The 24,216-nt window shown below is 42.4% G+C and overlaps 2 protein-coding genes across 3 annotated transcripts; one reads left to right on the top strand and one right to left on the bottom strand.

Annotated features, from left to right (window-relative positions):
* FAM45A (family with sequence similarity 45 member A) lies at positions 244-8,634 on the top strand. The gene is made up of 9 exons (XM_021399490.1): positions 244-349; positions 620-816; positions 1,952-2,031; positions 2,769-2,917; positions 3,100-3,211; positions 3,581-3,681; positions 4,742-4,849; positions 5,440-5,534; positions 6,240-8,634. The coding sequence occupies exons 1-9, from the start codon at positions 304-306 to the stop codon at positions 6,414-6,416; spliced, it is 1,065 nt and encodes a 354-aa protein (XP_021255165.1). The 5' UTR covers positions 244-303; the 3' UTR covers positions 6,417-8,634.
* SFXN4 (sideroflexin 4) lies at positions 12,475-24,044 on the bottom strand. 2 transcript variants are annotated; one of them, XM_021399492.1, is made up of 15 exons: positions 23,889-24,044; positions 23,689-23,754; positions 21,785-21,859; positions 20,955-20,981; positions 20,787-20,841; positions 20,206-20,231; positions 19,521-19,571; positions 19,382-19,447; positions 19,211-19,279; positions 18,377-18,466; positions 18,070-18,079; positions 16,854-16,960; positions 15,814-15,899; positions 14,680-14,794; positions 12,475-13,590 (listed from the first exon to the last, which is right to left on the bottom strand). In XM_021399492.1, exons 1-15 carry the CDS (start codon positions 23,925-23,927, stop codon positions 13,513-13,515), a joined length of 960 nt encoding a protein of 319 aa, XP_021255167.1. In that variant the 5' UTR covers positions 23,928-24,044; the 3' UTR covers positions 12,475-13,512. The 2 variants fall into 2 exon arrangements, with proteins under 2 accessions (XP_021255167.1, XP_021255166.1); XM_021399491.1 differs by lacking the exon at positions 18,070-18,079 and having other exon boundaries at positions 16,854-16,969; positions 18,376-18,466; positions 23,889-24,043.

Here is a 24,216-nt window from a genome sequence, read left to right as displayed (position 1 = left end):
CTCTTTCAGGCAAGAAGCCTTGGGGAACACTGGGTGATTTGGGCACAGCTTCGCGAGGTAACTTCCAAAGGCGTCTGTCAGCGATGCGCGCGTGGCAGCGCAACCTCGTTCTGCATCACGGTTCACGTCAACTGTCTCCCGAGTCTTAGAGACATGAGGGAAATAAAATAATATACGAGGAAGGAAGCAGAGGGATGGAGAGAACAGCTCGGCAGCTGGGAAGGGCCGCGCCAGCAAATGGCGGCCCGGCGGGGCGGGGCGGAGCGGGCGGAAGGCGGGCGGAGCGGGGCGCGGGGCCGGAAGATGGCAGAGCCGGAGACGCAGCTGCTGCTGGGCGTGGGGCTGATCGGTAAGGGCCGGCCCGGCCCCGGCTGTGCCCTCCGCGGCCTCGGGCAGGGGCCGGGGGGGCGGTGAGGCCCGGGCTGTGGCGGGTTGAGCTCGGCGATGGGGAACGCTGACCAACCTGCAGCGCGGGTGCTGCCGCACGGCGTAAGGCGCGTGAGCTGGATGTGTCGGATGGAATTTTAGTCTGATGCCGGGAAAACGGCTCTCGTTAACCGATGAACTCGCTTCCTTGCTGCTGCTTGGCGTTCTCACGGTGCCCATCTTTCCACCGTAGAAAAAGACACCAACGGAGATGCTTTGTGGGTTTGGTGTTATCCGTCTGTGACAGCTGAGCTGAGGACTCTGTTGCTGCGGAAATGCTGCCTTACGGATGAGAGTAAGCTGATCCGTACCTTTGTGTTCGGCCAGTACAAGAGGACGTGGTTCTACATCACTACCGTGGAAGTTCAAGACTCTCCAGCCTTGAAAAAGGTAGGGCTGGGCCTGCGGGCTCCTCAGCAGAGCGCGAGGAAGACTTGTGCAGAGCTTCCTCTGCTGTCGAACTGTAAACAGCACGCTGCCCTTTTGTGCTGTGAGGTTTTGTGTGTGCACAGATGCAGCTCCTACCCAGCCACCCGACCGACCCTCCCTTTAGGAAGAGCTCACATACGTGGACTCCAAACTGAGTGATAACTGTAGTAGTGGAGATGCTGTTATTTCTCGTTATTGCACCTCAAGTTCAACGCTTTTTGTTGCTAATCAAAAAAGTTTTACAAACGGTCTTTCTAATTGTCCAAAATCTTGTTCATAGGGACCTAAAGTAACATTGTTTAGGTACTTTCTTTTCCACTTAATTAAAGACCAGAAGACTGCATTTGCTCCTTTATCTTCTATACCTTCCCCGTTACAAAGATCATTAAGTTGTTTGATAAGTTTCTTCCATTTTTGTATTTCATCCTACATTGTTAAGTAGCAACACAATGTGGTAATTTTGAACACCTATAGCAGAACGTTACTTTCCTTTCCTCACTCTGAGCTCCTATGAGTTATGAAGCTTAATGGTATAAAAATGTACTTAGTTCTGTCTCAATTCAGTAGGAGATGCTATTTAAAGAGGACATGCGAGCTTGGTCCTTGTCTGCAGACTGTTAGCCTTGTGCTATCCTAGTCCATGATCATTTAATTCAGGGAGTTGGAGAGCTGTTCTGTTAGTCAGCCTGCTGTCAGTGATTTTGTTCCAGCCTCTTTCTGGACATGTTTATGCTGTCTGCCTGTACAGCCTCCTTTGACAAGAAATTCTGGAAATTTTCTGCCCACTGTGGGGAAGGGAAATGCTTTTCTCTCCTCTAAACTGATCTCAAGGCCTTAAAGGAAAGCAACATGTATTCAGTATGTTAAGTGAGTGATAATATATACTAGATTCTGGCTTGATGAATATAAGTCACATCAGAAATCCATTAGCTTAGCCTTCTCTGCAGGTAGTAACTTGGATCTGCTGCTTTAACTCACTTTATTTGTATTAAAGCATCTTGTCTGAGTACTGCAAAAAGTCCAGCATGTAACAAATGTTGTCCTTATGGGGTTGTTAAATAAGCTCTGTTTTTTTCTGTGTGTGTGCCTTGCCCAGGTGACCCACTTCTCCATTGTTCTGACGGCCAAAGACTTCAACCCAGAGAAATACGCAGCTTTCACTAGGATACTCTGTAGGTCTGTATAAAAGCTGTCTTTCAGTGATGCTACATGTGTGTTTTGATCTTACCAAGGCAAAAGATTAAATGTCATTATATTACGTTAACACTTGGTCTAACAGTCTGCTGGAAATTCAGTCCTACAAGCTGAAACAGATTATATAAACTCTGGATTTGTGCTTGATTTGAGCTTATCTTGAGCTCATGCAGCGTTAGAAGCTACAGGCCTAGTATGCTTTACCAACAGCAAATAAGTTTCAAATGTGATATAACTTTGTATATAGCTAAAATGGAAAGCAGGTAGTTAATTGACCTTAACCTATAAATTAGGCTACCATGTCTCTCTGTTTCCTGAAAGACAGCTAACAGTTTTGTTTGTTTTTAGTGAGTATTAAGGACGTCCATTTACATTTTTCTTTCATCATTTAGCAAGGAGTAGGGGAGATGATTTTTCCATAAAGGAGATACCTTCTATGTGTGCAAGGAGTCCTTAGTCTGGACACCTACTTAGGCCTTTGTGTAATAACATTTCTATGTAATTAAATGTTAGTTCCTTTGCAAAATAGCTGTTGATTCTAAAAGACAAGTTTTTGTAGGCGTATCAAGAGACTCCTATTTTAGTATCTAGAACCTCAACCTAGTTTCCAAAATAAGAATTCTTGCCAAATAGATTCTCTTTGTGGTTCTGTCATTTTACTCATGTGTCTGCTGGTACTGGTTACGGTCAAAAACCCAGATTTTTTTCTGTCCACACAGAATCTACTTGAAGTATGGAAGTCCCGTGAAAATGATGGAGAGTTATATCGCAGTCCTTACAAAGGGGATCTGCCAAAGTGAAGAAAATGGATCCTTCCTCAGCAAGGACTTTGATGCTCGGAAGGCTTACCTTGCTGGTTCCATTAAAGGTTAACTAATACCAGAAGTCTCCGTTATGATTTCTTTTGTACAGTGTAAATTACAATCCACTTTTTAATGTGCTCTTCAAGTAAATAGTGTAAAGTGTTGTTTGCGTTGTTCTTGAGCTTCTTTAAACAAATGAAAATATCTGTGTATATCTTCTATAAAATATTTTCCTATTCTCTTTTAGATGTAGTATCTCAGTTTGGAATGGAAACAGTTATCTTATACACAGCACTTATGTTAAAGAAGAGAATTGTGGTATACCATCCTAGAATAGAAGCCATCCAGGAATTTACCAGGTACAATATGACTTTGTCAATCCCCCATCCCCACCTACTCCTAGAATTTAAACAAATCTTGAATTTTCATTGAGAGTGCCCGAATTTTGGGGAAAAAAATCAGTATACAATTAAATATATTTATTGAAATCCCCCAAAGTCCCTTGCAGGGCTTTAACCATTGTGCTTAGTTAAGACAAAGAAATTTAACTGTGTAATAAATGATAAATTCTGCTTGCACCGATAGCAGAAATCTCTGTGGCTAGCGTATATGCGTACTGTAGGAGACCTAGTCATGTTAGTTCTTCTTTATGAGTTGCATTTCATGTTGTGAAACTTTAGCACAGATAGAAGTCTACTGTGTGTCAGCTGCTGATCTCATTTCCCTAGGACTTTGCCTGCTTTAGTGTGGCATCGGCAGGACTGGTCAATTCTTCATTCATACGTACATCTAAATGAAGAGGAACTGGAAGCCTTAAAAGCCTGCACAGGTAGTAACAATTTATTAATCAAATATGAACAAAACTTGATTTCATTTTTTATTGCTGCAATGTCTTACACCAGTGTTCTTTGGGGCAAAAGTGGATATTTTACTGCCAATCCTGCTGTTCCAAGATAAATCATGTAATTTCTTTAGGAAAAAAAAAACGCAAATAACTAAACAAGTATGTTTGCATATAACTAGCTTATTTGGTGTTTCTGGGTGCATCCCCATCAGCTTACCCTTAATGCAGACAGAAAGAAGCTTTGAGGGTCTTCTGACATTGTGATCAGAGGAATTAAAAAGCCCTACTGTTACACAGAAGCAATTCACTTTAGTTAAGCTATTTGTTTTCAGACTTTTACATACAGCTAGTAACTTCATTTTTAGGATTTTATTTCTTCAGTCCCTAAGTCTGAAGTTCCAGATTTTTATTCTGCAGGAAGAGGCCCTTTGCTTATGCAAAGGTTAGCATGACACAGAGCGTGGCAGGTACAAGGCTTCTCTCTACAGCATGATGAACAAGAAGACCACTCATCTTCAGTATTTCTTCTGCATTTCCAAGAGCGCTTGTTTCAGCTGACTAGAAGTCTTTCACAGAGAAAAGTTGTTCCAAGCTTGCTCAGCTGGCATGCTATAAACAAGAAATACTTCTGCTTTCCTTCCTCAGTTCTAATCTAATAGTGACTTAGTGACAAGGGGCTCAAGTGAATATTCTTTTCAGTAAGTTAGTGGGTTTTTCACTTGCAAATAAAAAATTAAGTAGTAAAGTAGAAAGAGTTTAACATTTCAAATTGATAACCTTTTTGTATTGCCTGTAGTATTAGGGGTTTATCTAAGTTCAAGGCAGTTTTGGAAGTTAATTTTCTAAGCTCCTCAGAAGTAAAGAATTCTGCTGGAGGCATTCATTGCATGACTGGTGATATTAAGAGAGCAACCTCTTGGATCCAGTGAATATTGGCTCTTGGAACAGGCTGTAGTACTATGATTTTCCACTATGTCTTGGATTTGGTTTTATTTATCAAGCAAGACTAAAATCTTAATGATGCTAACAAAACTCTGCTCTCCAGGTTACATTGCTGGATTTACAGATTCTGAAGTGAACAGCAGACCAGACCTCTATGATGTTTATGTGAATCTGGCAGACAGTGAGATCACCGTTTCCCCTGTAGTAAAAGGTTGGTTGCTCTTTATGTTTTGGATCTGAGGTCTGTTTATCTCAGAGTTGATAGTAACTGCTGAACATCACTGGTTGTCAGGAAATCTTGATCCTTGTTCCACGCTGATTCTGAAAACGTAATAGGGAGGATTCTGTCTTTCTGTTTTACTGAGGCCTTGTAAGACTGGAGAAAGTTGGAATTTGGGAAGACATGCTTTCACTTCCAACAAATGTATAATTGAGATTGGAAAACATTTATGTTTAATAATTACATGGGAGAGGCGTTCAGCTGAGGATTACTGAATGCAGAGATATCACATGAATCTTTAGAAGAACATTGCCTGAAATACTTGGAGATTGGAGACTATTTGAGAGGAAAGCTTGTATGCTCTGGCCATCTTGCTATTGGTATCTGCTTAGGGCTGCTTTAGAGGTGGACAGTTGGCCTGTACCAGCATGGCTGCATTACCTCAGGTTACTGCCTTTACAGACAGATACCAGACAGCAGGGATGAAGAGTACTCCTTGTTTTGCCTCGCTGTTCATAGAATTTTCTAGATAACGCAGGAATAGTATGCATTCATGTAAAATGACTTTTTTTCTTGTTCAGAGGCAATGACAATGGGAAAACTTCACAAAGAAGTTGGACAACTAATTGTTCAATCTGCAGAAGATCCCGATAAATCAGACAGCCAAGTCATTAAGGTTAATATTTTTTAAATTATTTTAAAATTCACTTAAATTACTGCTATCATTATAATCTGGCAAGAGTGGGGGAAGCAGCAGGAAGATGGTTACTGGGAATCGGGCTCGTGTAGAGTCAATGTCTTGTATCTTTCTTACACGAGCATTTTAATTCTTCATATATTTCTAAGGATAACTTATGTGATTTATATTATCTCTTGGGTAACCACGTTGCTGAAGAAACTTCAGAAATTTTATTGAGTCTAAGACTTCCAGTAAAATTAACCTTACAGTGTTATCCTACAGAGCATGTATTTTGCTCAATACGGATTCAATGGTATTATCAGTACCTCTGACTAAGTCCTACTGATACATAGTTTCTCAGCTATAAAAGCTTGATTTATTTATCTAAGATTTTTTTCCACTTCCTCCCCTATTTAATAGATTACTACCCATTTCAGAACTGAGCGGTGTAGTCAAAAGAGCTCAGTTAGGTCAGGGAGAGGAATCTGTGGAGTGGCTGTGTTCCATCAGCTGCTCCTTACATCAGTGTTGCACCAGAGAAGAGCTGTTGCAAATTTGCCATAGATTAAATAGAGTCTTTATTTAAAATCAGCTATTTGTCTCATGTTTTTCTTTATTCCTTATCATATTTTTAGATTAGTGCTAAAAACTTAAAATGCCTGATCCCGTATTTATGGTTGCTTGATTTTCTGTTTTTTTAAGGATATTTCTCTGAAGACAAAAGAAATCTTGTCTACTTTAGCCTCACTTACTGAGGTTTCTGATGGCAATGAAAAACCAACCCTGAACTCTGAGGCTCTGAAACAAAAGCGATTTCCACCAGCTACAGAAAATTTCCTTTTTCATTTAGCAGCTGCTGAACAAATGCTTAAAATCTGATTCTGATGCACTTCCATGTTATGGACCAACTCCAAAAGCTGTCTTGGACATACAAATAGGAATACCTGATTTTTTGTACGGAAAAATTAAAAGTGTAAGAGAGAGTGCCATATTTACCTTGATGTAATGCAGAATATTGGAGCTTGACCTGGAACATACGGAGGTATATTTGATAACATTCCTGGTGTCATCTTTCCCCAACTGTAACTTTGTACGTATGGTTCTTGCATTTCATGTTACACCGTGGGTGTATATACACGTAGCATGGGCTCATGCATCCAGGCTGTGCCAGGTGTTATTGTAGCAGCAGTTTGTCTTGCATGTCCCTGATGACAGACAGCTCTGACTTGTTCTCCTCGTGTCTGGAACACAGGGTGCAGCATGTGTGCTGTAAACCAGTGCATTTTGGATGTGCCAGTCTCTCACAGGGATGCCCTGAACATGGAGTTGTTCTGAGTGCTCGTTCTGGGTTTCCAGGTACATCAGGCTGTCAGATACTGCTCTTGCTCTGGACTAACCAATACCTGGAAATCCCAAGTAAATGGTCATGTTCTCTTCTTTCTACTTGAAAGCATCTAGCTATAGAAAAAGGATGTCTGGGAAAATCTGATATGGTAGCCTTATTATATAAAGAAAGAGGTGTTTTAAAGCTCACATGGGAGTTGAGCACCTCTTGCCTTACAAGTTTTCCCCCTTTCCACTCAGTCCTGTGCCTCTGGTGGAGGGAAAAGAGGACAGGATTACTATATTTAAATTGGGGCTTCCTAGGAGGCCATAGACAAGTGCTGCTTTGCAGCTGGAGTCATTTAAGAAGCTGTTGGGGCTCTCAGCTGGGAAGATATCTGGCTGTTACTTCCTGATCCATTTGACAGAAAATCAGGTTAATTAAAGTCAAATGGGCATGAAACGTTCAAACAGCCCCAACCAGTTAGAGCACCAACCTCAAACTGCCTGAGCTGCAGCACGGGTACAGTCTGATGGTGCTCAGCGTGGACTAAACATGGATGTAAACTTCTGAAGTAGTGGTGAAAATTAGGGCACGGTTTGTAGAAAATGAAAATATCCCTACTTGTTTGGTTGCGTAGCTGTAACTCACACATTTTGTTAGTTTGTTTTTTCCACGGACCAGCCTGAAACTAACTGCTTTGTAATGTTCTGAGAAGAATTTAGATTCTGTGTAGGGGAATGCTCTGAACCAAGCAATCTGTGTTTCTCCAGAAATGTCCACAAAAATAAGTAAATTCTGCAGTAGCACTTTGTTATAAGAAAAAAATAACCTTTTTTTTTTCTGGCCTTTGTACAGGTGGGCTGCAGCATGTGGTTTTACCTAGAGATTTTATACTTATGATTAAAACTTTAGTAATCAATATTTATATTGATAAATAATTGAATGTTTGCTATTCTGAAATTGTTAGAGGTCATCACTAACTATGTGCAAGCAATGTTGGTTTGGAAAAGGGTTGTCCTTTTGCTACATGTCATACTACATTAAGGTCTGTTTTAGAGTGTGGGTAAGGAATGTGGCACCTATGTATAAAGTGGCTAACTATTACAGTCAGTAAATGGAAGGGCTTCAGAGAAATCCCTTGTTTCCAGGGGCATAACATTCTACTTGAAATACTTAACTCTGCGGTTTAAATTCTGTACACAGGAGAGCGGTGTCTTTTGTTTTATCTGAAAACAAATTGCCTTCGTTTACCCCTAAGTGCTCTGCAGCTTTTTCCCCACTTGGCCTTTAACGTGGTGTGTGGGTTTGGTTTTGCTTATTTTCCTCCTTTTCGTGGTTCTTCAGTACTGTTCTTTCTGTTCTGGGGCTTCTGTAACAGCTGGAACAGCACAACTGCAAAATTACACTGACAGTTCTCCTCAGGAGCCACTTCCAAGTCCGCTGAGGAAAACCTGAAGTTCCTTTGTCAGATACCGAGATGCCACATGGTAACTGCAGAGAAATTCACGTAGTTTCTTTTTAACAGAAAGCCCTGGAGGTGTCCTCATTAAGGTGGTGTGGAGGTCAGAGACAGCCACAAAAAGCGGAGAAGCTCAGACACAAAGTAAATGTTCAATGCTTTTTTTGCTTTCTTTTAAAAGCAGGAAGACCTCAGTGTTAGATCTTGTATTCTACCATTTGTGTGACACAAATGAACTATAATTTTGCACTTAAAGAACTGGACTCATAGCATGCTAATGCCTATTAAAAAAAAAAATCCTAACAAGCCTAGCCTTTAATTTATGTGAATTTATTCCTGAGTAGTCACAAGCCGTAGCTCTTGGTTGTGCAATGCTGGGGTTGGAAACGAGGCTGCTGCTTACGTGGAAAATGCACAACTGCTACGAGTTCAGACAGTTTTATCATCTTCTGTTGGCTGTCTGAAAAAGAAGTATCAGCCTGCTTCAGCTTCAGCACTTTGAGAGAACAGTCCTAATCTGCTTAGATTTGCTTCAAAACTTTCCTCTCAGGTGCGTGTTAGAATAAGACAACAGTCTGGAAGGCCGGGGAGCAGTTTCAGCTTATTCCTCACTTCCCTTTCCCTAAGATGCACGCCAGCTGAGACTTTGGGCGTGCTGGTGTCGGTTGGGAACAGTCAGATGACAATTTCACTTCCTCCTCCTAGAAGCAAAGACTGTGTAAGATGAAATTTTCATTCAGGCCTCCTCATCTTACTGCCTGTCTGTCCTTGGATCAGTGTGAAATGATGACTGACGGTTCCTGCTGACTTGCTGAGAGATGTGCCTCCCGAAGGCGTGCAGCACTTGGCTGAAAGCAAGGCTTTCCAATTCTTGTAAATTGCAGTACGGTTCTTTCCTCAGGTGAGGCAAAACAAGGTACTCCCTGCCTTACCCATTGCCCATGTGATTTCTGTACCACAAAATCTCATCAGATCTCCACCACGCTCACCGAAACAAAGGTAGATAGTGAACGAAGCCAGAAGCCTACAAAGGGGAGCAGGATTAACAACCACTCCTTCTGGTTGCAGTTTTGCTAATTAAGTTAGTCCTTCAAGGTGGAATGCGTGTCATTTCTAATGCTGTCATCCTTGTGGTTTAAGTTCCTGGGATAAACCGGTTTCCCTCTTTCTTCTGCAGGCAAATGTCGGGGGGGGAGATGTTCTGAAGGAGAGCAATGTAATGCTGAGTACCCTGGGGAGAAGCGACTCAGGATGTCTTTAGAATCTCTGGGGAGACTCCAGAGATGGGGCCACATACATGGTGTCCCTGGTAGGGAAGCAGCTATAGAGCAGCGCAGGATTCCCTCCTTACCTACTTCTTTCCTTCTTCCCCTATGGCCTGCAAGGAAAAGCAGTATGGCAATGTAACAGGCTTGTAGGATAACCACAGGGACACCAGCTTCAACAGAAGAAATGCTTTGATCTCAGTATTTCCAAACGTAGGAGTGGCTGAGTTTTTATTTATTCATTTGAAGCTACTTTAAAATGACAGCGAAGCTTCATTACATATTCCTGAATTTCAAGATGACAAGCTGGCTAGGTGGGGAACTGCCAGCATATTGCACTGAGACTTAAGCCTCAATCCACTGTAGTTTACCACACCTGCAATTGGTTCCATTGTTAATATGTTGCCACTTAAGACAGCAGCTGGTGCTGAAAGCAGGAGGCAGACCTGTCTTGTGCTGGTATGTTGTTAATCTGTTCCAAGTTACAATGGAGAAGGTCCTCCTGTAGGTGCTGAACTCTGCTTTTCAGTCCCTCAACTATAATGCCTTGCTGCTTGTCCCATCTAGGTCCCCTCGCTTACCCCTTGGACTACAGCTGTCTGGTCCAGCTGGTTCTAGTTCCAGTCTCACCATGACTTCATTTCAAGAGCAAGGAAGCCAGGGCCTTGTCAGCAACCTACTTTCCCTACCTTGATTTGGGAAACAGCTGAATCACCCAGGCTGCCAATCTAAATGTCACGTGCTTGCCTTTATCTTCCAGAAAATTCTGATTAGGGAAATAGAAACATTTCTGGGAAAGAGAAGACGTGTCTAGCAGCTCCAGGGGGCTTATGTTTAATTCAGCAAACTGCAACTTGACCATTCAGTACGAAGCTGGTACAGTTTGATAATGGGCAGCTGTAATAACAGACAGTATTACCAGACTTATTCCATAAACCTTACTCACAGAGATGTAATGACATCAATTTGCTTAAAACATCCAAGTGGGGTGCCAGAGAATTTATAGTTTGTCTAGTTACCATGGCAAATCAGTTGGTGAATGTGTTATCTTCAGATTTGTAGGTTTTGCTCCACTGTGGATTGTTTTGCTTTTGCTTTGATTCCATTCTGCTTTATGGAACTAGTGTTTACTTTCACCAGTCTTACATTGTTTGTTTGTTTTTAAGTGAGAGGACGTGTGAGTTTTCATTGTACTACCACTTAATGTTTACCAACAGTACTAGACAGTGAAGACAAACCCAGAAGGGGTCTTACTGAAATAGGATTAATAGAGAAATGGGATTTTAGAGAGTTTAACTGTAGGATAGTAGCTGTGCTAATTAAAGGCTTTGAAGGAGACTAACACATCACTGCTTGGAGGGAAGCAGGCTGGACTGGAAGCCTGTTCCTCCTAAGCTTCTGTACAACATCCCAGAGTGGCCAGGAGGTGGTATGCAGGGAAAAGGAACGGGACAAGCCTTTCCCTTAGTGTCTTCTCAGCTTGGGAGTGCTGAACCTGATGTGATCTTTTCTTTCTGCGACTTCCTTTGGCTGCTCTTGGTGGTGATGTTTGGCCAGGCAGACCTTTGGCCAGACTCCGTGCAACTGTTGTGTTCTTGACCCGATCGGTTTTTACCATGTACTTAAAAAAAATGACTCACAAGGCAAGTACTGTATTCAGAAGCAAAAATATAAGGGATTTGGGGTTCATGGGACTTTTGAGTCAGTAGATGTAAATGAACCTTTAACGTATCTTTGCTTTGTTAACTTACAGATTGTATCCACACCATCTTCCTGGAACAGCTTTACAGCGTGCTCTCCTGAAGTTTCAGGTCCATAGGGTGTGCTCCTACTCCCCTCTCCTGTTTCCTTGCCTGGCCTTTCATTGCAGTGAAGTTGAGAGGGAAAGGCACAAAAAGCTGAACTCAAAACTGTACTTCCTGCTTTTCTTTAGTGCCGAAAGCACAGCAGTAACTATTTTCCTGGAAGAAAACAGGCTTGCTGTTTTTCCTTACTTTGCTCTGTGTTGCTGTCTTCTTTTAGGAACTAAGTAAGAGTGGGAAGCTATTGCTTTCCTTGCACCAAGAAAAGAAATCTAATCCCTAGCAATGACCCATTTCATGCACTCTAAGGAAGTTAAATTATGACAAACCTTGAAGGCGGTACTTGTAAAATTATCTCTTAAAGTGATTATTACATTACTTGGTGCACAGCTTATCCTTGCCACGCAGAGCCTTAGGACTGCCTGAAATGACAGCTTCCGTGATCTTAAAGCCATTTCTCCTGTGACCCCACCCTTGGTTATCACAACCACTGGGTCTCCTACCAGTTGTGGAGCTTTCTTCTTTTTTGTTCCCCAGGAGAAGGGTTTTTGAATTGAGACAGCAAACATAATAATGGCACCTACACTGTGTCAGACCAAGGCTCTTTCCAAACAAATGTCTTACCTGAGTGGCCATCAGAAGCAGGCACAACAGGAAAGCAAGAGCAGGCAGACAAGCTATTTATCCCTTCCGCTCTCCAGCAGTGCTGAGCTTCTGAACTTTTCTTTGTTTCATTTTAGTCTAATTTCCATTAATTTAATAATCCTCAATGGATTTCATTTTCATGGAAGTGTCTGTTTTCCTCTTAGATTCCTGTAAGCACTTAATATCCATAATATCCTTTGATAAGAATTACGAAGTTCAGTTACGTGTTTAACGAAGAGCCACATGCTATTGTTTTAAACGTGAATTCCAGTTACTGCATTTAGAGGAGTTAAATGAGTTAAGTGAAACTTAAATCATAGGGTTTTAGGTTTAGTTTCTAAGTGAGGTTTGCTTGTCTTGAGCTTTTCCCTAGTAACTCATTGCCCACTTGAATTTCTAAGACTTTATTTGCTTTATAGATAACCACAGAGAACTGAGCTGAAGTTTCCATGAGTTTATCTGTTGCTAACCTTGAATTCTACTCCAAGGGTCAGTGGTCAGCTCGCAGCCCGGCAGTGAAGGTAGCTTACCCCTCTGCCAAGCTCGTTATTTTCCACATGTCCACTTGGATGTATATTCCACCTGCTTTTACATCCAGTGTTGTCAGCTCTCTTTGCTAACATCTGCTGTTGCTGCACAGATCATCAGGCTAATAATCCTTATGCTACACCTCACAAGACAGCTTTTTGGTTTGGATCACAGTCAACCTGTAGCAATGGAGATTCCTAATTGTTTGCTGTGAAGTCAGAAAGCCACAGGACTTCCCCTAGGCTTCACTGGGAAAAACAAGTTCTAAAGCTCAGAGGGCTCGGGCCTCACAACTCCTTCAAGGATGCTGAGGAAGTCAAGAGTCACTTTGAAGCCCATTTTGACACCCATTTTTTTGAACAGTTCTTAAACAATGCCATTCAACAAGAGCAATATTGCTGGCAGGGTGCTTTGTCTAATATCACTTTAAGGGGTAACTTACTTACTCATGTCTCATTGCTTGAGGTGAGCATTTGTAAATACAATGGAATGTAAGAAGTAAGTTTTCTGCAAAGGACCAGCTTGACTTTCCCCCAAAAGACTACTCCTAGTAATGCCTTTATAATTGTGCTCCTGGAAAGCAGCATGTCAAAAGCTGCAGCAACAGCAGTCAAGTAATAAAATTTTGTACCAAATAATCAGTCTTTTAATTAGGAAATCAATCACATGAGGAAGCATACAAAGCACAGTTTGAGATGAACACTGTGTTCATCTCAATGCTCTCTGGTACAAATAACAGCATTAAATTATGTGTACACACCTGACTGTGGGGTAGGGCTTGCAAAACCATCCTGCAAAGTCTGCCTGTTTATACAGCACTGTACACTAAGTCTGGTTTGCGTGCCACCAAAAATTCATGATTTGTTCAGTCACCAGTGTCGAGTGAATTTGTTGACACGTTCGGAATTCACTTTTATCAGAGCCCACGTTTCGATATTAAAGCCAATCTCTAAATTCCTCTGTTGTAGAATAATACTGTTTCTTCTGTAGATGACAGAATTTCTGCTTCAAGGTCTTCTCGTTTTATCTGAAATGTATAGAAAACAGAATGAACACCATCATATCCTGGTAAGTCCTCATTACTGTACTAAAATAAAGCACTGCATTCAGAAGCAAGAGTAAAAGGGATTTAGGTTTCTCTGTTTTGGGGTTCGTGGGACTTTTTGTTTTGTCATTTTTTTTTTCTTCTCTGACATTTCTTAGATATACAAACATAAAAGAGGAAATGTGTTTTATTTAAAGCTAGAGGAACTCCCAAGATCTAAACAGAGTACTCGTGATGTTGTCTTTACTGACTGTATTTGAGTGACTCAGGAGATCTTCCATCGAGGACTGAGCAATTAGGAAACTCAAGGAGAAACAACCAGCCATGTTTTCAGCACATAAATCCCCTCACTTATGTCTGGTTTACCCTTGTTGCCACATATTAAGAAATCCCTAAAACTAGTAAAATGCCAGCATTTTTAGGCTAATAAGAAAAAACATTGGAAATTGCAAGAGCCCCATCTGTGAATTTCTGAGAATATTCACACAGTGCTTTAAGGGAGAGGAAACCCAGAAAGGAAACCCAAGTTCTTCTCTCACTTGGCCTTTTCCAATCCCCAAGGTTCTAAGGGCTAGTTCCTCCCTTTAAAACCTGTCAGCAGGTTCCCCCAGGAACAGGTTACACTTCACAGTTCAGAAAGGCAGGCTGAAGAGATGTTACCTGAGTTGGTTTACCTCTCTGATCAACTTGTGCTGACTTCTAATGAAAACAAAGATTATCATCTCAACCCTTGCTGTATCTCCAGCAGGATTGAAAACCGTGCTGAGAGAGCCTTGGGTGTAATCTGCAAGACAGCTTTCCTGACCTTGTTTGCTTCAGATTGTTGTGCAATTCTGATATATTTACACTTTTCAGATGAAATTTAAGTGACGTACAAGCAACCTTGGCACAGCAAGTCCTGTAAGCCTCTGTATAGTGTATGGGCAGCCTCTCTGCTGCCCCCTTTTAGATGCACTAACCATTTAAACCCTACTGATTTTTGTTAGGTAGCCTTAAAGCCACTGGCTGGAACTACAAAATGACTATTTAATATAACAATAATCCTAAACCAATTTGTTTGAAAGGACTTACCTCACCACACTGCGGGAACATGCCCAGTGAAGCTGGTAACATCCCTACCAGTACTGCCGTAATTGTAAGCATTTTCACTGAAGCCAAAGCACGTGGAGTTCTTGCAGTGTTCACCCTGCCAAAGACAATTGAAAAGATAAACATATCTCCCTGGCCTTGCAAAATAACCTGACAGTGAGACACAGCTGCTACTTTAGTAGCTAAACTGTAAAAAAGCGGTAACCCAGGCTTATGAATCCTAAAGATGTAATCCTTATTTCCTGTGTTCTTATTCCTAACTTCCTGTTCTTTCCCTTTGCTTTGCATTCAAATGCAGCGCTTTGCAGGCCCAAAGTAACAATATAGGATTAAGGAAATAAGCAGCAAGATCAAAATGACAAAATAAGGGAAGGTGCATTAGTGTCTTAAAGTGTTTCAGTGCTTTGACAAAGATTTTTCTTGGAATACCTTCATTCCTTTCAGATTTACTTCCTTTTGGCAATTCTACCTACATCTTATTTATGTCTTCTAATAATAGAAGTCCATTAACTTTTAATACAGGGGACGTGGAATTTATTTAGGCAATGCAAAATTACCTGTACTTTTACACAGCATGGACAACTCCTGTCAAAAGTTCAGGGCAGGCTAAAAATTCTCTGCTAAAGCATACAATGAATTATTCTTACGAAATAAAGCTTTTACAAGTTGCAAAACAAAGAAAATGTTCTATAATACATGAATGGCTATTTGCAAGTTGGGGTCTAGTTTTAGTTAAAAATTCAGAAGTTATCTTTTCAGAAATGTCCAGACTAAGCGCAGTGATCAACCTTGACACCAGACATTGCAACTCCAACCACGGTTCTGGAAGCTAGGTGATGGGACACAGTCTGATGGGAGAGCAGACAAATGGGAGAACAGATGAACTACTCATAGATACAGACGACCTCCTGCAGACCATCAAAACTTGGATGCTGACACAATAAGGCTCAGTGATTTATCTAAATGAATCACAATCTGAACAGAAACCTCCCAGCTAATCCTCCAAGGCAACTGGTATCCCAGAACCAAAAAAGAGTGGGCAAGCAGTAACAGGCAGACTAAACGTCAGAGTACACGCTGAGCGAGCACCCCCAGCTCTTCTGAAATCCCTCTTACCTTTCCACAAAGTGCATAAGCACAGCTGGCAGGAAGAATGTTGTCCCAAACAAGATGCCTCTTGATAGTGCTGTTTCTTTAACGGCCTCCAGGAAGGGCGACAAAAAAAAGTCATTAAAGCAGTTCTCTCTACGGCATCAAACACCACATGTTCCTGTGAGTACTTTTTGCCTGGCACTCCGCAATTTCAAGCAACAGGGAAGTGAAGGATAAAGATCATTTGTTAGAGAATTTCTTTTTTAAATGGAAACTAAATTCCTACATGTGGGAAACAGTCCATATGTGACTAAGAAACTCCTTAACAATGCTGTATTGAGTTTTCCAATTCAGATTTGCTTTTTTTTAAGTTGTGCTGAACTCTTTCTGACTGGTCGTACTTTCTGGATGTCCTAACTGTCTTGCATGAAATATAAAGTTCTCTCTCCAGCTGTTCACAGATCCTTATGCTCACCTAGCTTTTTCCTCCCCTCTAATGCTGCGGCATAGAAAAGGAAGGTCACTGACAGCACGTAAGGAATGAATCCTTGTTTAGTTTCTGTGGATATTAAAGAGCAAGGAAGGGAGCAAATACAGAGTCAGCGTGGTCAGCAACTGGAGCTCGAGCATAAAGTGCACCATCACATTGCAGATCAAGAAATGACCCTTTGAGAGGCAGAGCCTTTAAACAATATTCCTGCTCTGGAAGATGCACATGCTATTTACAGTAAAGGGCTTTTCTCTGAGGTGTCCCATCAGAAGCAGCAGCTTTGAGTCTTGCCTCCTTCTGAGGTGACGTGGAAAGCAGTAAAGCCTGTGCTAGCGTTCCTGTGGTTTAACTCTGGTGCTTGGTACATTGGCCTGGGGAAGCTGCCAACCCTTGGGGACACAAGACAGATGGCAGTCTGCTTCCAGAGACCCAGCCCAAGCCCAGTCCAAGATTCAGCACCTGATGTGGGATTCCTCAGTTCAGCACAGCAAACTGCATTGACTCTCATCATAATGTTTAGCTCTAAGCAGGAAATGAAAGGCAAGTCAAGAGAGGTCTCCCACACCTCGCCTACCTTCTCACCAGCCTTCTGTGACACTCCTAAAACTTTGCCATTCCTGTCCATCACTTCAATTCCATTCTCAAATTCTGGGCTTCTCACCGCTACCACAGTAAAAGCACTCATCAAGCCTGCAGAGTTAAAAAGGATTTTGCTTTAAAAGATCCAGTGAGGCTATCTTGATAACTATATTCATAATTGTGTACATTTCTTATTTCCAGTTCAGCAGTTCACAAATGAATAACCTGGAAGAGACCGCCCCATAAAATCTAACAGATCTTCATTCTTGTTTCAGAAGCTTGAGCAAAATTTTAAGGCACCATTCCCGAAATGCTTTGTCATTATGGACAAAGATCCGTTAATTCCCACCAGCCAGCTCAAACCAGAAATATTTTGTTCTTAAGAGGAAGGGGAGGGAGTTTTGTTGTGTATAGGTTTTGTACTGGTCAGTGCAAAAAGCAGCACAGAAAAGAAGACCCTGGAGAAAAAACACTTGCAGTAAAGGCTGCATTCCTGTCTTGGAAGGGAAGGTGCTAGTGGAACACCAGCTCTACTACGTTCCATTATGTCACTGTGTGTCTCGGTCACATCTGGCAGAGCCTCAGCTGGATCCTAGATGAGAATGTTTTGGTCTCCTCCAGATCCAGCACCACAAGATGCCTGAAAACATCCATCCCACAGTCAGCCACTGAAAACACAAGCCTAAACCACTGCAACTTATAAAGGCTGTATTGAATAGGAGTTAGCAATCTACGTGGTTTTCTCTTCTTTTCTAGACTAAGATCTAGGCATAACAGGACGTAGTCTGTCAAACTGACCTTGTTTAAAATAATAGATTTCTCTGTTTATTAGTTTTTGGCAGAGCTGTTCGATAAAGACATCAGTGTAAAACATGGCAAATGCTGGACTAATAATAATCAATTACCCTCAGGTTTCTCTCTACATTTAAGAAAACGGAAACACATTTTAACACGTGTTAAAATGAGTCCCATTACCTTGCCAGGTAAATAATATTCTGGTGCAACAACTCTCAATTTCTACACTGTCAGCAATTACACAGCCAGCAGCAGCCCCAACCCGAGCAAGAAATGATGCCAGTGCACAGCTAGAGCTGTGCTGCACTCTGGTGTCACCTACGTGTCACAACAGGTCATGCTAGCTCCAGTGCTACTTCACTGATCGCTCCTGGCAGTCCTGTTGGATTCAGGGATCATGTCTGAGTTCATCCAGGAAAAAAAAAAGCCAACTGCATTCTTGTATTGCTTTACAGAAATAGTTGTATGTCATGCATACAAAAGTCAGAAAATCGCTCTGCAGCTCTAGAACTGACAATCAGCAAGCATCAAATAAAGGACCCTATACTGAGCTAACTCACACAGAAAGGACAGTACCCAACAAAGGCAGCCAGAGAAGAGGGGTAATAAACCACAGTATGACCACATCCACACAAGGGCAAGGAAATCCTACTGTCAGACCAAGGCAGCAAATGGCCCTTAGATCTGCCGTGTCATGTAATGTACAGTCTCTTTTTACTCACCAAAAAGAGGAGCAGGTAGAAGTCTTTTGACAATCAGATGTGTTACTGGACTCTTCAACGTGTATCGGTCCATAAAGATAAAAGGAAAGGCCTAAGGCATTGGGAGGAAACAAGCACCTTCTATTAAAAAGAATGTTTTTGCAGTTTTTCAGTACATGCAACAGCCTTGGAAAATAATTCTGCAACTTTGTACTGAGATACCATCTATAAAACTAAGCAAACGATGAGATTTAATATTTCAACAAAACAGATACGCTCTCTAGTTACTAAAGGTTTTTGTGATCACACTTTTCTATAAGAACACCTATAAAACAATACAATAAAAAGTATTAAACATTGTTACTTAAAGAACAGTAGTATGAACACAGAGCTACCTAGTGCTCCTGGAAGGCTGATTAACTTGTGTCCAGTGCAGTATTTTCGTGACTGTGCTGCTTCTGTGATCTGAGCTGTCTATACCCTGCACAGACTCTGGCAGATTTTACCAGCTGTTCAGAGCGAGACAGTCATCTTCAACAGCTCAATATTAGACATATTAGACAGCAACTCAGTGAGTTACTCTGTGTTTGTAGACTCTGGTCGCTTCCTCTCACCACCCATTTTCTAATACTGTAAAAAATTTAAGAAGGACATCATAGGAAGCAACAGAGGAAGCTGAGCAAGGTATTGGCTGACGGATGATCAAGAAAATTCTTATTCTCAGTTGTTCTTGGGGAAGACATCAGAGTAGAGCATTACAGCACAATTCTTAAGGATTGTGGCAGTGTGATTATCTCAGGGCCTACTCCTTCTCAGGAGAGATTATTAGGAAAGAAACCATCAAATAAATACATACACCTAAAAGTGCTGCATAGGAAACGGCTCCCACGCCGACCAAGACTTGCTTTTGGTGAAGCGAGTTCTCCTAAGGACAAAAGAAACATTACTAGGTAAGTACGCTTGTAAATCACATTCAAAATGGTCTTGTACAATGACAATGACTCAAAAAATAAACATAAATACATACTTCATCCTTCGTGGTACCATTTCCATTTAATAGGGTGAATCCTGTGGTGTATGCATGAAATGCAAACTGCAGAAAGGAGAACAAAAATGAATTTGGAACAGAGACGAGAAGACTTGTAAATGCAGAAAGAGGCAATTACCTGACACAAAAAAATTTGTTTTGCTTGCAGCTGAAGTGACGAAGAAATGACCTAAGAGAAAAACCCGACAAGAAAATGAGTTTGATGAATCTAGGAGTTTTTGCTGAGCAGTGGTTGACGAGAGCATGAAGCGAGCTGCTCTGTTACCATCTGTGGCAGTGCCAAAGGCTCCAGTCAGTGCCAGAAGCCATTTACCTTGATTTTGGGCTAACACGCTTTCTTGAAACAGATGTGATATATTCACTTTGTCTACCCAACATGAAACACAGATGCATAGTGGTTAAAACACTGTGCAAAAAAATATTTGAGCGAGATGATTTCTTACTCAAAATAAAAATTGTATTTGTGCCCGTGAAGTTTAAATAGAATAAGTTAGATACTACAGATGTAATTGAAGTGAAGGAGTCGGGGTCTGATAGGTTTTATTCGTATAAATACTAGATGCACCTGATCTCATACTAACATTTTAGTAGTTACTTCCCCACTCCTTCTCCAAATCAGACAGTGAATAAGAACTTCAGTTATAAATGACAGCCTTTCTTGAGGTCTCACCAAGCTACGAGTGTGAAGCACCCTCAAAGAAAATGCAGCTGAGAAGCCTAAACCTTCCCATTCCCTTCCTCAAGACCCTAGCTCTAGAAAACATAAGCCAAGTGGTGCACCGGTACTTCTCATTGTTACTTACCAATGGAAGAGTTACAGGCAGGAAAGCTAAAAAGAAAGAAACCTTTATTTCAGTAACAATAACTGCTGAGTCCAGATTGATGGTTTTTAGCAGAAGATTTCCCAGACTTCCCCCCCCCTCTAGTTTCAGCTGTCAATAAAATACTTGTTCACAAAACAAATAAATTTTAAAAATAATAATAATCTTCGCTATAGACTTCAGTTCTAACCTTTGTCTCCCATTCCTCATTCAGGAAACCAAAATATCTGGTCTTGGCTTATAGCCAAAAGGAGTCCCCATGAACTCCACTCACAACAGCCACTCGGACACTGTATGACCAACAAACTGTGTGACTATTCAGAAAGAGATACCGGCAACAAAGGCTGCCACAGCTGTGAGCGGTTACAGAAGGATGCTTCTTCTCAAGCAGACTGCAGGAATAAATAAGTCTCCAAAAAATAAGAGAGTGCAACTAACAGGAGTAATAGTCCACTTGTTTTCCACACAGAGAAGAGCACCACTGTGTGGGATCACACGGGATATTTACTGTGTGCCATTCCCTGCTGACACTTCAGTTACATGCTTCTCTGAAGGGAGCTCACCTGGAGCTCTGAAGAAAACAGGAATTATCTTGCCTGTATCAGGATGTACGCTGGCCTTAGAAGAAAAAAAGAAAAAAAAGGAAAAAAAAAAAAAAAGATTAGACCGCCTGTTTCATACTTAAATAAGAAAGAAAAGAAAATGGATTTCTAAATCATTTGGAAACTTACCAGGCTTAGCAGGAAGGCTTGTTTTGTCTAAATAATTTGAGAATCAGGTTAGTAATGAAGTTTCAGAAAAGCGTGACTAAAATCTTGTTTCTAAATTTATTATATCATTTTTTTCTAATAGCTCACTTTCATACAGTGTTGTATGTGTTCACATTCCTTTAATTATTTTTCCCTAAAATTTCTCCCCACATACGTTGTTGAACATAATTTAGTCACATCTCATATGCTAAGAACACCAAGCACATACTATGACAGAATAGTAAATTTTAAACAAGCTAGTAGGCATTTTAAAACAGAAAATAACAACACTTAAATATGGCTAAAAGCCTAAAGGCTTATTGTTAAGACTTTGGCTTTTCTGGAATCCCAGAATATTTCATTTCTCCTTTCAGGCTCTGACACACGAGGTACTAAATGCCACACGGGTACAGCAGAGTGCACACTGAAAGAAAAGCAAGACTCCTCTTAATGCAGCAACTTCAGCACTTCCTTCCAGCAACTCTGTGGGTTGGTTTCCCACCCAGGTACTGCTACTGTGCATTTCACGAGACGTGAAACCAAATCAACCTGCACTCCGCATGATGATGCAGCACCAAAGACTCAAAATGCACTCCGTAAGCATTTTGCATATTCTTCAGCATGACAGCACTGAAATTTGGCAGTGGTCATCCAAAGAAATTCAAAAAAATTTCCACGGTAAAGAGTTTTTCTTGTGCTATCCCTTGTTACTGAATCTCAGCACTCTGCCAGCCAGATCTTACACTAACATCAATTATTTCAACCATGAAAAAAAGACACCTCTATTTTCTATCGGCTGTGCTCCAAAATACCTCATGATTCTGTATGGGCCCACTCTGGGTCTTTTCACTGTTTTCTAATAATAACCGGGCTTTTCTTATTTCATCCTGTAGTAGAGAAAAAAAACAAAAACAAAACAAATCAAACAGAAAAAATAACTCATATTTCAATAGTCTAAAGTGCAATGTGTCAGTTGTGACACTCTAAACACAAACCTGTAACGTCAAGCTAGTGCACCCACCCCTCACCAGAGCAATGAAAGCAAGAACGCACCTGGATACACAACCAGTTCACAACCAGAGAAACTTTTTGACTGCTCAGGGTCTCTTGAACCCTATAAGTATCAATCCTGCACCAGAAATTAAAGCGTAAGAAAAGCCTCAGTGAAATCCAGAGCGTTACTCTTCTACTTAAGGATGCCCACGTGTGCTGGCAAATTCAAAGATTTAAATGGATTGCACCGAAGCAATCACCTGATATCCCCACAGGCAGCCAGCTATCTCAAAATGAAAACCCAAAACAGACATTTAAAGTTACCAGAAATGAGTAACAACTTCACCAGATGTTCCTGCGCATTAATAAATGTGTGATCAAATTTTGGATTTTATACTCTTCCTTTAGACTTGGCTTAAACTTTTAGTTATGAAAAACATACACTTGAAGAGAATAAAACTGTATCCTCATGTGCTTATCTACAGTCTACGTAGAAAGCTGTCTACACAGAAAGTCTCTTGCGAGGCATTATGAGATGACTGGACTTTTCTTCAGCAGGCGCATCCCTGTGTGCAACCGCCTATTTTCTCATTCAAGGAGCTGTGAGCTAATCTCAGCTCTCCAAATGTACTATCAAAGTTTACTTTGGTGTTCACATATTTAGTGTACATGTATTAAATTAAATTCCCTCTGTCATCTCTAACACAGGTGGAACTATAGAAGGACACATTTTCCCCAGAAATCTGCTATCGTTGACAGTTTCTTACATTTACAAGCTTTATACCTAGACTTTATGGCCTGCAATGTGTTTAGTGACTCACACTTGCAGTAATTATTGTTAAAACTGTAATAATCGTAGAATCAAGAATCACAGAACCATAGAATCATTAAGGTTGGAAAAGACCTCAGAGATCACCTAGTCCAACTGTTAGCACACTGATCATGGCCCTCAGTGCCACATCTCCACAATTCTTGAACACCTCCAGGGATGGTGATCTCCCACCTCCCTGGGCAGCCCGTGCCAGTGCCTCATTGCTCTGAGAACAAATTGTTCGAGCTACCCAACCTGAATCTCCCCTGGCACAGCTTGAGGCCATCATCTCTCATCTTATCGCTGTTATCTGGGAGCAGAGGCCGACCGTCACCTCACCACAACCTCCTTGCAGGGAAATACAGACAACAATAAGGTCTCCTCTGAGCCTCCTCTTCTCCAGATTAAACCATCCCAGTTCCCTCAGCCTCTCCCTGTAAGAGCTGTGCTCCAGCTCCTCCCAGCTCCGTTGCCCGTCTCTGGACACACTCCAGGGCCTCGATGTCTTTGCAGTAGCGAGGGGCCCAGAACTGAACACAACACCCAGGTGCAGCCCCACCGGTGGCAGTACAGAGGGACGGCCGCCTCCTGCTCCTGCTCCTGCTGGCACTAGGCAGGGCGCTGCTGGCCTCCTTGGCCACCTGGGCACACGTTCAGCCGAGCATCAACCAACACCGCCAGGTCCCTTCCACAGCGCAGCTTTCCAGTCCCTCTGCCCCACGGCTATAGCGATGCATGTGACCGAAGCGCAGGAGCGGCGCTCCGTCTCGCAGCCATTCTGCGGCACGGAGACCCTGCAGACGAGCCGCGCTCCGTGCTCGGGCAGGATCCCGTTCGGAAGGACACGGGAAGGAGCCGGCAGAGCGCTCCCAGAGCCCCGTAAACCCGACAGAACGGCACCGGAGTACTCACCGCGGACTTCAGGAGGTGCAGGGGGTCTAAGACATCCGCCCAGAGGAGAAGCCTCTGCCAAAAAGACTGCAGGACACACGCTTTAGGGAGACGTCGTTAAGGGCGCTGCGCCCGTTCCGAGGAGACCCGCGGCCGCTCCCTCCCGCCCGGCCCACGCCCCGGCCCACGCCCCGCGGCCCGCCCGCCTGCCGCCGCCTCACCGGGCCCTCCGCCCTCCAGAGCCGCAGGTTGGCGTCCATGGAGCCGCGGCACCGGAAAGCGCTGCCGGGGGACGGTCCGCCCGCTGCACGCTCCGCCCGGGCCCGGCCCCACTACAGCGGGAGCGCCGGGGCTGCGGGGTTCCGAGGGGCACGGCTGCTGCTCCGGGAAGGCGATTATCCTGTGCGAGCGGGACTACGGGGTCAAGCAGCGAGGCTGCTGGAAACCTCCGCGTGTCTGCAGAAAGTTAAAAGGAAGCAAGCTGAGGTAAGGGAATGACACAGCCAGGTGAAGAACGGCGTGTGCCGGCTGCGGGCTTTCACATACACA

The sequence above is a fragment of the Numida meleagris genome, chromosome 5, assembly GCF_002078875.1.
Source record: "Numida meleagris isolate 19003 breed g44 Domestic line chromosome 5, NumMel1.0, whole genome shotgun sequence".
Lineage (NCBI taxonomy): Eukaryota > Metazoa > Chordata > Aves > Galliformes > Numididae > Numida > Numida meleagris.
Note: the sequence above shows the minus strand (reverse complement) of the source record. Positions and strands in the feature narration are given on the sequence as shown.

Coding starts and splice junctions, on each gene's coding strand:
- FAM45A (XM_021399490.1), top strand. CDS start 304: ATGGCAGAGCCGGAGACGCAGCTGCTGCTGGGCGTGGGGCTGATCG. Junction 817..1,951: donor ACTCTCCAGCCTTGAAAAAG/GTAGGGCTGGGC, acceptor TGCCTTGCCCAG/GTGACCCACTTCTCCATTGT. Junction 5,535..6,239: donor CAGACAGCCAAGTCATTAAG/GTTAATATTTTT, acceptor TGTTTTTTTAAG/GATATTTCTCTGAAGACAAA.
- SFXN4 (XM_021399492.1), bottom strand. CDS start 23,927: ATGGACGCCAACCTGCGGCTCTGGAGGGCGGAGGGCCCG. Junction 21,860..23,688: donor TGCACCTCCTGAAGTCCGCG/GTGAGTACTCCG, acceptor TCTCTACTACAG/GATGAAATAAGAAAAGCCCG. Junction 18,467..19,210: donor CCTATGCAGCACTTTTAGGT/GTATGTATTTAT, acceptor CCAATGCCTTAG/GCCTTTCCTTTTATCTTTAT.